This window comes from Poecilia reticulata, linkage group LG4 (genome assembly GCF_000633615.1).
Source record: "Poecilia reticulata strain Guanapo linkage group LG4, Guppy_female_1.0+MT, whole genome shotgun sequence".
NCBI lineage: Eukaryota > Metazoa > Chordata > Actinopteri > Cyprinodontiformes > Poeciliidae > Poecilia > Poecilia reticulata.
This window is the reverse complement of record NC_024334.1, coordinates 1,779,119-1,792,785: the sequence shown is the minus strand read 5'-3', so window position 1 is coordinate 1,792,785 and position 13,667 is coordinate 1,779,119. Positions and strand designations below refer to the sequence as shown.

At 36.0% G+C, this 13,667-nt stretch overlaps 1 protein-coding gene across 2 annotated transcripts in view; it reads left to right on the top strand.

The window, feature by feature from the left end:
- The window catches only part of LOC103463086 (glypican-5-like), a 62,647-nt gene extending 53,001 nt beyond the window's left edge, over window positions 1-9,646 (top strand). For both annotated transcript variants that reach the window (XM_008406222.2, XM_008406221.2), the window contains exons 10-11: window positions 5,599-5,705; window positions 6,985-9,646. In XM_008406222.2, coding sequence (XP_008404444.1) covers window positions 5,599-5,705; window positions 6,985-7,083 — 206 coding nt within the window. In that variant the 3' untranslated portion in view covers window positions 7,084-9,646. The remainder of the gene's footprint in view (window positions 1-5,598; window positions 5,706-6,984) is intronic.
- Window positions 9,647-13,667: the final 4,021 nt, after the last annotated feature.

Below are 13,667 nucleotides of genomic sequence, written 5' to 3'. Positions count from 1 at the left end.
TAATATGATAACACATTATAATATGATAATAACACATTATAATATGATAATAGCACATTATAATATGATAATAACACATTATAATATGATAATAACACATTATAATATAATAACACATTATAATATGATAATAACACATTATAATATGATAATAACAGATTATAATATGATAACACATTTACCTAGTTGAATCCTTGTCCACATGTTTTATAAGTCAGACTTTTGTTTCCTGTTTTTATCTTCATAAACTAAAGAAACCACCTAAAACACCACACAGTGATGAATGAGAATATGAGTTTTTATATTTTCCATACACACAACATTAAACATACGTAATAGTTCTTTTTATTTATTTCTTGGTTCAGATGTGATTTACTTGTCTTAAATGTTTGGGTCTGATATTAAAATCTGTATCGGTCCAGATAATAAAACAAACTAAATTCTAGATTGTGTATTGTGACAATGAGGCTGATCCATAGGGCAGATCTATTCAGTCTAACTCTATGCTTTGTGCTGATCGACATTATGCTCTATTATTTATTTTACATTAACTTTAGAGTTCCTAACTGCACTTTCTAAACCATTTGAAATGAGGTTTGTTTATTTCTTACATGTTTGACAAATCAACCTTTTGTTTTTGTTTCGGTTTCTTTATTATTTATTTCACATTGACTGTAAATTGCACTGACTGAACAAATCAAAGTTGTTTTTACATGTTTGATTAGGCTTATTAAGCTATTGGTTTGTTTTTACCTCATCAAATAAATTTACAGTTCAGTGCATTTATGTCTGTGTTTGAAAAAAACAGAAAAGTTTTAGGTAAATGTATCGGTTTTTCTGCATTGGATCGATATCGGCCGATACTAAACCTCAGATATCTGCATCGGTATCAGAAGTGAAAAATTGGAACAGCCTCTTTTTTTCCAGGTACATGCAGAACAAGTCGTTATAGCATTAAGTTCAAAGTATTAGGCTTTGTTCAGTATTCATGTTAGGGCTGTGTAATAATATCGATTTTGCGATATATATCGATATTTTCTATCCTAGAAAAAAATCGTTTTTCATCCGCAAGTATTGTAACATCCAGCTGTCACCTTGCTCACTCCCTGCTTGCTTCGTCGGGAGAGTGATTAGGTCATCAGGCTCAGAGTGATTCCTTCAGATGTTAAGTGTCGAGGTTAAAAAGGTATCAAACTGTTCAGAGCAGGTACTTTATGCACTTTATTTACTTTACAAATGCATGTAAGCTACAGTTTGTACTGTTTCAACTAAAAGAAACATTTTTTCTCACCACTTCTTAGATTCATTTTGTCCAGCTGTCGACTTTAAGTCTGTGTCCAACCAGAGCCAGGTATTGTGTAGTTGGTGCTTTTAATCAATTTTCAGTTAAATTAATTCAATCCAACTCTATAACAGTCACAAAACGTCACCAAAATCACTCTGTCCCTCTAAAATCATTCAGAAAATCGCGAAAGTGTATTGAAATGTATCGTTTGCTGAATATCGCAATATATATATCGTACCGTGAGCAGAATATCGTGTATCGTGTCGTGAGATTATTGTATCACTACAGCCCTAATTCATATGTTTACAGTAAGACTCCAGAATAACAAGTTTGRTAATTAAAATGTGTGGCGGCATTGGTAGGGGGCGGGGCACRAGCAAGAGAAGCAGCAATCTAGTAAACATTTGGCTATGATTTATGTTCCTCCCCCTCCTGAGTCAAACTGTCGCTGCCACCCATGAATGGACTCTTTGCTCCAAATCCTGCTCAATTTTCACGTTATTATTTTCTATAAGTATCTGAGTTACAGTCCACTCTTGAAACGGAGACGTATGTATTTATATATCTGCTTGGAGAAACGCCGTCTGTTTGCTTTTTCTAGCTGCTCCTTTAAAACCCCCGCAGAAAGAAAGCGGTTACCGTTGGCGTCAGTCCTTGTAAAGTGTCAGCTCAGCTCCTGTGGGGATGCAAACCGTGCATGAATGGAGCGGCTGTGCTGCTCACGTCCTGCATGACATGAACAATGCTGGAGCCTTCGTGTTATCTGTTATAGCCCTGACCTGGATGTAAGCTGCCCAGCTCTTCAGTTCACTGACAGGGTCCTTCAAATGTCACTCCTGAGTTCTTATTATTGCTCTCGCTTCAGCAGATGCATGTGATTCATTGCAGTAAAGGTTATGGTACCCCATGAATGGATTCAGTGACATTCTTCATCACCTGCCTCCACTCTGCCTGTCTGTGTGTGCATATTTTTAGTCTATACGCTGTAGGTCATCTATTCTGCTTTGTTGCTTAGAAACAAACCTCGCAATTTCAATATTAGAGAAAGGCTTGTGACTTTATGAAAAATATTTGATCTGATATTCAAATTTAAAAAACAACTTGCATGAAATAAAAAGAAGTGCAGCTGCGAAGCGCTTCATATCAACYAGAGATTTTACCAGATATCTGCAGGAAACAGTCCAGGCTTTCTCCAGACATATTTAGCTGGAGAAAGGGGCACACATCTCCATATTGCACCCATTATCATCCCTCTGGTACCTGCAAGACAAACGCATATTTAAAACTGATGAAGAAAAAGTGTAAGCAGCTACTCGTAGGCTTTGTCAGATAATTTTTTTAGGAATAAATTTGAGTGAAAATTTTGAGCCTGGACGTCTCATCCAACATCAGTGTCTGACCTTACAAATGCACTTCTGGAAGAATGATCAAAAATTAAACATTGTGGGAACTTATAGAGAAAYACCTGCCATGGTCGCAAAAGATGGTTCTTGATGAATGGATTAATGATGGAATGATGTTCATCTGTGAGCATTAATGCCAAAAGTGATATTATATTTGAGAAAAAATAGATTTACTGCACTAAAACTGAAGAAAGAAACTGAAGTTTTGGTTCTAATTGAAACAAAAGGATATTTTCCAAGGCAGTAAATTAAAGATTCCTAACTGGCCTAACTAAATCCTCTTAATTATCTGCATAAATGAAAATAAAACCACATCTTCCATCATCCGTACTGCAATGTTTTTGTTTTATATGGTGTTAAGGCCAATATAGGTAGAAAAAAAGAATAAACTTCTGCTAAAAAYTTTCCAAAATCTAGGAAAAAACGTGGAAATTTCTTAGTTTCAAAAGTTGCAAATTTTGGAATTTAGGAATTTTTTGAGTTCAGGCATTTCAAAGATTTCTCTCAAACAGATCTCAAAATTTCTCAGGTTTTTTTCTTGCAAATTTCCGACTTTTGGAGCTCTGAAATTTCCGCCAACAATTTTTTATTTTTAATTTTTTTAGAATTATCTCTGTAATTTTCTAATTGGACATTTTTTAGTTTGAAAAGTTGCACATGTTTGACTTTTTTGAGTGATTTTCTTGCAAAATATCCACCAGAAAACCTCAGAAATTTTTAGTTTAATTTCAGCCATTTTCTAGAAAAAACTTGGAAATTTCTAAGTTTCAAAAGTTAAAATTTTGTGAATTTTTTAAAAATGTTCTGAGTTCAGGAATTATTTTTTCTTCTGAGGTTAATCTAAAGATTTCAGGKKTTTTTCTGGCATATTTTTTGACTTTTCCTTTATTTCTAGAAACTTTCTTAGATTAATCTCAAAATGTTTGAGTTTTGGCAGAAATGTRYTCTTCCAGCTATCATAATTTTAGTATAATTTAACATAACAAGATATAATATTTGCCAGAGTGACTGTACATATGTAAGCCCCCTCCCTCATTCCTTTGCGGCTGAAACTGGCTCTTTGTCCATTGTGCAGCGATACAATGTGCATTGTTACAGACAGAATCGGGTTTCTCCCTGAGCAGGTGTGTGCACGCCTGCGTGTGTCACCAAGATATTAGGAAGAAAGAGGCAGCCTGCTGTGTGAGTGCATTTTTTACAGCGCAGGTGAACACAGGAATGTCGCTGCGTGAATGTGTGTGGGTGTGTGTTGAGCTCTCTTTTCCAGCAGCGCCGTTGTTTTCTCTCCTGCTGTAATCAAGCCATTTACCYGAGTTTCTCCCAGAAGGGACATGGACCGCTGCCAACACACACATTCATTTTTTWAAAAAGTAGCTGTTTCACTTTAGCTGCGTACCAGGTAAATGAAGGAACGTTCTGAACATCTGTGTGTGTGTTTATGTATCTAATGTGAGAGGCTGCGCTCTGTCAGCCTGTGGGTGTTTGGGGTGAAATCCATAAATCCTTCATGTTTTAGCAGCAACAAMACAACTTTCAGTTGTGCAAGATGTTTTTTGTGCAATCAGAAGACTAGAAGCAGAAATAGAAAACATTTTCACAAACCGGGATTTGTTTTTTACAGCAGCATATGTTCTTTACTTGATTTGTTTTAGCTCCATAAAAGATAGACTCTGCAGAGATGAAGACACGTGGCGGTAATTAAATTGTTTTGTGGAGAAAACGTATTCGTTGGATTCAGTGTTACCTGTCGGGATGCATCCAGCTGTGCTGAAGCATAAAGTGGTGAAGCTGTGCAAAATTTACATGCATTATTTTAATATTTTTGTTTCTGTCAAAGCTAATCTAATATAAAAGTTACGTTTCATGTTGGATTTTTCAACTTTCTCCATTCCTGATTTTTTTCTGCCTTTTTTTTCCATCATTTGTTTTTTTTTTTTGGGGGGGGGGCTATTTCTGACTAGTGTTTCAATTTATGTATCTTTTTAAAATTTCTACCACACCCTAAACTATTTACTGTCAGTTTGACATTAAAAGTGTTTTTTTTGCTCTAGAAAGGCTAATATTTGCCATACTATGGGAGAATCTAACTGCCAAAAATCAAGAGCTTACATTTCTATTTTAAGAGCAGGATTTCATGTCGTTGCTCTCAAAATCTGCGATGTTTACGCTCAAAACTTCTGCTCTCTCTCAAAACTTTGTTTCTGCGCCGGATGAGGAAGATGCAGCTGCCTGTCGTAGTTACAGAAGCGCACAAGCTAGCAGGAAACAAGCTCAGCCAAAGAAAGACGTCGCCTCCACCAGCTCTCATCCTATTGGCTGAATCAGTTGCTAGGCAACGGAATCCCTTGTTGTGAGAGAGTGAGAGAGAGCAAAACGAAGTCGTAAACAAGAGTGCAGCTGGATAGAAACAGATTTTTTTTTTTTTATTACAACCGGTTTTTTTTCACAGAATTTTCCACAAACATTTTAAGACACTTAAATAAACTTCATTACTGACCGAAGCTAAGAAATTAAGTAGCTTTTTTTTTTATCTGTTTTGCTGCCGTTAACTTTCTCAGTTAGAACTGTGTTCTGTTGCCATAGCAACCTTATAAAGAAAGTTACCAAAATAAAAGCATAGAACTTTAACAGCAGTTACAGTAAACAGAAGTAACGTCTTTTACATAGGCAGACAGTTAGTCGGTTTTTTATTCTTTCTTTTTTTTCTGTTAGATTTTTTTCTGACTGAATTTTATTTTGCCTCATTTTCTCACATTCAACTTGTTTCAAAACGCGAGAACATGACTTTCTGTTTTGTAAGTTTTCCCAGTGGGGGGTCAGAGAGTACACAAAAAAAAACCCCACAAAACATTATTTTTGTTGGTTTTACTACAGTCTGTGTAATGAGCTTTTAAATGTTTTTACATTCAGGCGACGGTTCCTCGAGCGGCCGTAGTCCAGAAGCGAAAGACGTGGCTCCTGCCGCTCCCCGTCGCCCAGTTCCTCCAGTTCCTCCAGTTCAAAATTCACCTCCCCAGGTAAAGAAACACAGACTTCTAACAGATCAAGTTACTGAAAGGACAATATTTCTGAAATTCGCTCTCATACTTTGGATCATGTTCACTTTTTAAGTAATGCAGCACTTGGAAATGTTTTAGAAAGATGTTCTTCTTGACTTTTGACGTCTTTTTTTGGATTTCATGAGAGATATTTTTATATTATTGAAGCCCTTGAATGTCTGCTATTCCAACAGTTTACATATTGTTTTAATCACCCAACTGCAACAGAGATTTAAAGTTTTACTTCTCTCACATATGTGGCTCCTTGTATAATGTGATAATGATGCAGAATAAAAGATGAAAGTCACAGATCATCTTGTACGTGAAATATTTTACACCATTTTCTACATAATGCTGAAGAAAACCACAAAAATGTAGTTTCAGTTCAAAAAAGATGAAAACCCAATGTTCAGCTTCTTAGAAAACTGGAATATAATAGCAAAAGACCAAAAAGTAAGAATGCAGTAGGAAAGCAGATGGAATGTTGAGTGGAAGGAAAAACAACCTTGAGAGGATTGTGAAGCAAATCCAACTTTGGGGGAGATTTAATAACCACAAAAGTTTAAATATTACCTAAAACTTCCACATTTTTTAATTTAAGATGCTCCTGAACCAGAGACATTGAAATAATCTTATTTTTTGGGGGCTGAAGAAGATGAGGGAAGTAAACTGTAAAGATGAGGCACCATTTCCACGACGTTCAAATATTTATTTATTCTTATTTTATTCATTTATTTCAAACAAGTGTTTAAAAAAACATGAAAACAAGCAGACAGTATAACAGAGAAAACATGCAGAACCAAAAACAAAATAATTAGCTGTAGTGGGAAGAAGTGAACTCTGATTTAATCCTTATTTAATCCTCAGTTTARTGAAATATATTACTGACTGACTCAATAATTAATTCAAAACTTGGTAATTAAAACCATCTTATAATATTCATGGCTAAAGAGCCAACAAATAAATTATATTACTCAGAGAAAATGGTTACAAGCTAACTCTCAAAACAAGATAATAAAATAATAATAATAATAATAATAATAATAATAATAATAATAATAATAATAATGGACATACAGCAACAGAATAATTACCGACTTCTTGCCAATACACACCTGTAAATTGTTCTTAATCTGYYATATAATTTATAATCTTCTCATAACGGTAACAGTAACTCAGATTTATTGAGATGTGTCTTTAAAATGTTCCTGCATGACGTTATTCCGCCTCACTTGTGTTTTTATTTTACTTCTTTCAGGTGGCTGTTCACGGCTCAGCCCATTCGATGACCTTTGAACCCCTGACAGGGTTAATTATTCCTCTGCTCCTGATGCTGTCGCCATGGGAACGCCGCTGACAGCGAAGCGAGTGAGAAGGTTGAGGGAGAACCGCGTGCGGCCATGTTGGATTCGTAACAAACTGCTCTGATTGGTGGAACAAGCTGCCGGTGCAAAGAACGCCTTTTTTACTATTACCTGTTAACTGACCTACCTGTGTTTGTGTTTAATGGTGATAGGATAGTTCGCACAGCATTACTGACGTTTTGTTTTTTTTTTGTTTTGTTTTTTTGGAGAAGATGTAAATACAAGTATATATAAATTATATATTTATATTGAGAGGTTCAGTAGATCATAGCCTGATGTGTACATTGAGTTTAATGTGGAACAAAATGGTAAAATTTTCTTATTTCAGTACGGTCAAGAAATTAATTTACATTTACCTTTTTGTTGCCACTACAGCAAAACYCCTGCAAACATGTAATATTTGTCAAAATGAGGATGGTGCATGCAGGAAGGTTCTTTCTTAAAAGGCTRAACAAACGTATCTGCTGCTTCTGCTGCTTGTCAGTCTGTGCACACTGGTCTCGCCTTGCAGGGTTTATCTCCTTAGGAAGACTTTGTGATAATCTGACTGCAAAAGGCGTCATTTTGGACATTTTGCCATCATGCCCTGCAGTGTTTGCATTTCTTGAGCCAATAAGAAACATCCTCAGCCGTGCTTAGTCCAGGTTTTTTGTTGACTTATTTGGTGACATTGTAATTTTACTTGTTAATTTGGTCAGATRCRTGAATTAGCAATGTGGCGGTTTTGCAAAATACAGATGAAAAACCACCACAGRAACTTTTTATCATGAGTTTTGTTGAAATTATCTTGTTTCCATTAATCAAATTTATTTCTGTAATTCCGGTTTGCGACCGGCCAGCTAGCTGCGACATGCAGCTAGCTGGCCGGTGAGGCGAACTTTAAAGCTCATTGGTTGAAAAGCATTTCCACTGCCATGGACCCGTTGCTTGCTATTGTTTACGTCCCGAAATGTCACGCATATGCACAAGGCTGGAAGGCAAAAGGATGATTCTTTTACTTGCTATCCATAGCCGCGTTGCAGCAGCAGAACGACTCTGTTGACAAAATGAAACCTGGAGATTCAAGTATTATTAATGTAGTGATATGCGCCACTGCAAAGRGAAGAATAATGCTGAAAAACCGTCGAAGAACAACTCACAACCACTTTTTTTTTTTTTTTTTTGCTCTTTGTGCTACAGCTACACTATCCGCGGACTCGTTGCCATAGCAACCGACAACGACGGCACTATACGTTTGGATTCAACACCAACAAAGAGCAGAACCTTCAGTCCGTTACAGTTTCATGATTTAAGGCTTGATACTTATTTTGCGATTATTAAAAAGTGATCGCCGTGTTAGRTTAGCTACCGCTGCTAATAGCTARGCTAACGCAGCGGTGGTTGATTAGCTAATTTAAACACCCGCCTCTACTGATGATCTGTCAGAGCTGGTGTTTAAGTCGCTTTTCAAAACTTTTTAGCTGAACCGAAACACAGAGAATTAATTCCACAGCACATCTACATGTTACGATTGTCATAGTCAAGCTAGCATAGCTGAACTGCTTCCCTCTCGCTCACTACTTTTTCTATGTAAAACTTTCTCCTGACGTTGTTATTCAGTTGTCTTTCTGCGTCCCTTTTAATTTTATGTATCAGGCGTACAGTTAAGTTTTAGCACATTATACTGATAACAGCTAAAACCAATGCTAGCCACCGTCAGCTTTTTGCCCTCCAGTTAAATAGACGATATGGACCCGATATGCAACGGGTCCATATCGTCTATTTAACTGTTTCTATTTAACCTGGCAATACATAGAGCCTGAAATCTGATTGGACGAAACGTCAATAATCCACACAGACATTTTAGGGAAGCAATACAGCCAAAAAAAAAAAAAAAAAATGCTACAGGAAAAAAAGAATAGACTTTTGGAAGTAAATTAATACAATTTAATTGAACAGACATTATAATTTAGGTTGTAGATATTCTGATAGTGTTTGGGCCAGTAGAGAAAGCATAGCACTGAAGATATATTCACCAAAATATGTGCAGTTATCTCAGTTGATACACTTTATTTATGATTTATCTGCCAGACGAAGCATCGTCAGAACAAATATAATTTGGTATCAGGCTGTGAACGCTCTGCCATCATTCTCAGTTTGAGTGTAAAAATGTACATGTGCACAGGAGTGTTGTATTTAGATTGTGGTAGAAAACAAAAAAGGCTTCACCAATTTCATATTTGCAAGGTTATGTTTGAATATAAAAGATTTATTTTCATATACAGTATTTTTTTTAGGCATATAAAGCACTTTTGTATCATTAGGCTGATGAAATGATGACTATTTCTGCATTTTAGGTGTAATAATTGATTGTAAGTAAGTGATAGCAAAACAAAGTATTTTGTAACAAGTTACTACTTTATGACAGATATTAATAATTCTGCAAAAGTTGGAGCAACACCACTCATAATCAGTTGTACAGAAAAGACTTTCTGTTCTTTTACAACAGCAAAGTGCTGGGATCAAGCTGAACTATGTCATGGTAAAAAAAAAAAGTTAAATAAATAAATTACTACATCCAAGTGTGCCAGCTCCTCCAGCTCCTCCAGTGCAGTCATGTTTGTRATTTTCTGTTCCAGGAAGCAGGTGCGAGCAACCTGCTAGCTCTGCACGTCTTTCTGAAAACCACGACGACGATGAAAACTAAACCAGTGACCTAAATGTGATTCCTGCTGCTGCGCCGCACACAGTCCTGCTGCCCGGCCGTGCCACTAATCATCACTTTTCATTATTAAAATACGAACTAGAGCTTTNTGTGCTACAGCTACACTATCCGCGGACTCGTTGCCATAGCAACCGACAACGACGGCACTATACGTTTGGATTCAACACCAACAAAGAGCAGAACCTTCAGTCCGTTACAGTTTCATGATTTAAGGCTTGATACTTATTTTGCGATTATTAAAAAGTGATCGCCGTGTTAGRTTAGCTACCGCTGCTAATAGCTARGCTAACGCAGCGGTGGTTGATTAGCTAATTTAAACACCCGCCTCTACTGATGATCTGTCAGAGCTGGTGTTTAAGTCGCTTTTCAAAACTTTTTAGCTGAACCGAAACACAGAGAATTAATTCCACAGCACATCTACATGTTACGATTGTCATAGTCAAGCTAGCATAGCTGAACTGCTTCCCTCTCGCTCACTACTTTTTCTATGTAAAACTTTCTCCTGACGTTGTTATTCAGTTGTCTTTCTGCGTCCCTTTTAATTTTATGTATCAGGCGTACAGTTAAGTTTTAGCACATTATACTGATAACAGCTAAAACCAATGCTAGCCACCGTCAGCTTTTTGCCCTCCAGTTAAATAGACGATATGGACCCGATATGCAACGGGTCCATATCGTCTATTTAACTGTTTCTATTTAACCTGGCAATACATAGAGCCTGAAATCTGATTGGACGAAACGTCAATAATCCACACAGACATTTTAGGGAAGCAATACAGCCAAAAAAAAAAAAAAAAAATGCTACAGGAAAAAAAGAATAGACTTTTGGAAGTAAATTAATACAATTTAATTGAACAGACATTATAATTTAGGTTGTAGATATTCTGATAGTGTTTGGGCCAGTAGAGAAAGCATAGCACTGAAGATATATTCACCAAAATATGTGCAGTTATCTCAGTTGATACACTTTATTTATGATTTATCTGCCAGACGAAGCATCGTCAGAACAAATATAATTTGGTATCAGGCTGTGAACGCTCTGCCATCATTCTCAGTTTGAGTGTAAAAATGTACATGTGCACAGGAGTGTTGTATTTAGATTGTGGTAGAAAACAAAAAAGGCTTCACCAATTTCATATTTGCAAGGTTATGTTTGAATATAAAAGATTTATTTTCATATACAGTATTTTTTTTAGGCATATAAAGCACTTTTGTATCATTAGGCTGATGAAATGATGACTATTTCTGCATTTTAGGTGTAATAATTGATTGTAAGTAAGTGATAGCAAAACAAAGTATTTTGTAACAAGTTACTACTTTATGACAGATATTAATAATTCTGCAAAAGTTGGAGCAACACCACTCATAATCAGTTGTACAGAAAAGACTTTCTGTTCTTTTACAACAGCAAAGTGCTGGGATCAAGCTGAACTATGTCATGGTAAAAAAAAAAAGTTAAATAAATAAATTACTACATCCAAGTGTGCCAGCTCCTCCAGCTCCTCCAGTGCAGTCATGTTTGTRATTTTCTGTTCCAGGAAGCAGGTGCGAGCAACCTGCTAGCTCTGCACGTCTTTCTGAAAACCACGACGACGATGAAAACTAAACCAGTGACCTAAATGTGATTCCTGCTGCTGCGCCGCACACAGTCCTGCTGCCCGGCCGTGCCACTAATCATCACTTTTCATTATTAAAATACGAACTAGAGCTTTTGTCTTCAACAAGCTGTGCAGATGCAGTTGATCAAACTTCACTTAATTTAACTCTGAAGAGTGTGGACTATATAAACACTGAAWAAGTGTTAATATCAACTCTGTGGGAGTTAAATCAACACTGGGAATTATGTTGCTAACTCCCACAGAGTTTATATTAACACTTTTTCAGTGTTTATATAGTCCACACTCTTCAGAGTTAAATTAACACTGGGCTTTTTGCTGTGTTGGAGGGAAAAACAAAAGGTGGACAAACTGAATGCATTTTGCTTCTCGGCGGTGCATCAAGTTTGACCTTCACACTTCGAAGAGCGCGAAACATCACTCCATGAAAGGACCAAATACAAGCCTTTCTGTCTGTTATATCACTTTATGTGGGTCAAAGGTCACATGTGTATGAATGTCTGTGTACAAAAGAAATCTTTTTCTTTTATTTTCATTTTTCTCCCTTATAATCTGTTGGGATTTTCTGGTTCCCACAATCYAAAYYGAAACTCTGCAAAAACACTAAATCTAGTTTCTACTGCAAATATCTTAGTACACTTGAAATAAKACAAACTATCTTACAAGCAGCTTTTCAGCAAGAATTAGCTTCTTTTAAGCAAAACATTCCTTAATATTGATTAAAAAATAATAGATTATTTCACGTATAATACAGGAAAAAATGTTTTGTTATAAGTTACATTTTTAGCTTAAAAAGCTGATGGTAACTAATAATTATTGAGGCTTTTATTTGGAAATGCTTGGTCCCAATTCCAACATTAGAAAATAGGAAAAATAAAATAAATATTTCATGCAAATTTATACACAATATGAGGAAATGAAAGCTCCAAGAAAAAAATACTGAGATGGATTTCCAAATTTAATCCTGAAAATACACCAAAATATTCACTATTGTCAATTTTTTTTTATTGAGTTGAAACATTTTTAAAAATATCCATATCTACATTTTGGCTAGAATGGCAAAACACAAAATCTTACCAATTAACTGTGGTCTGGTTTTTAGTGCAAATACGATTGAAATAAGACAAAATTAACTTGCAAGTAACTTTGTATCAAGTTATAAAGACTTGCTTTAAGTCAATAACTCCTTAATATTGATGAAAAATTGCTGGTTCCATTGGCTGGTTGTTTCACTTCTAACAAGACATTTTTTCTATTTATCTGCCAGTGAAATTAATAAATTTTCATCAATATTAAGGAATTATTTACTTAAAACAAGCCTCTTTATCTTGCTGAAAAGTTACTTCTAAGTTAGTTTTGTCTTTTTTTAAAGTGCACTAGAAACTAGACCAGCATTATTTGGTAAGATTTTGTGTTTTTGCAGTGTTGCTCAAAGGAAAACAAATAAACAAAGAAGCAGTAGACATGAGATTTTGTTGCTTCATCATATCCATCCTCTTCTCCAGTCTAATAAAATCAGAGCTCTTAATTAGTCTGACCCTGGCTCAGATGCATGATTGATGGTGGAGCTAGAAAACGTATTCATCATCGCCACGGCGTTCAGCCTTCAACGTACACAGACGACGGCGGACATGTTGCTGATCGGAGCTTTATTGATGTTTGAGCTATAAACRCATAAGTTATTAAAAACCTCGCTCAGAAAACACAAATGATTGTGATTTATCTTTATTACGTTCATATCCTTATGCCAAGGACTTGTTTTAATGACACCACTCCTGCATATGAGCCATWTGAACGCGAAACGTCCGTTGTTTCTAATTGCTGCTGGGTTTTTAAAGTGATCCTGAGTATCGGTTGATGGAAGCTTAGCAACGGTGGTTTGGCTTATATCTGCGCCGGTTGCTTGGGAGTCATTTAATATTGACGACAGACTGTTTTCACAGTTGGCATCCTGCTCATGTAAACTAAAGCCAGTATCAGGGCACACCAGCTGGAGCAATGAGAGATAAAGCGTCTCGCTGACGGCCGTTTTGACTGAGGTTCCTCTGAGAACGCAGACATCTTGAACACATATTTGTTCCCCCACATTCCAGTTAAACCACAGTTTCTGTTATCTGCAATAATAACAACATGAGGCCACAGTTATACTAGCAGGGTTTTCGGTTTTTAGGTACTGTACACTGCAAAAACACAAAATCTTACAAAGGATTTTTAATTTATTTTTTGGTCAATTTTCAAGTTTTAATGTCTTAAAAGA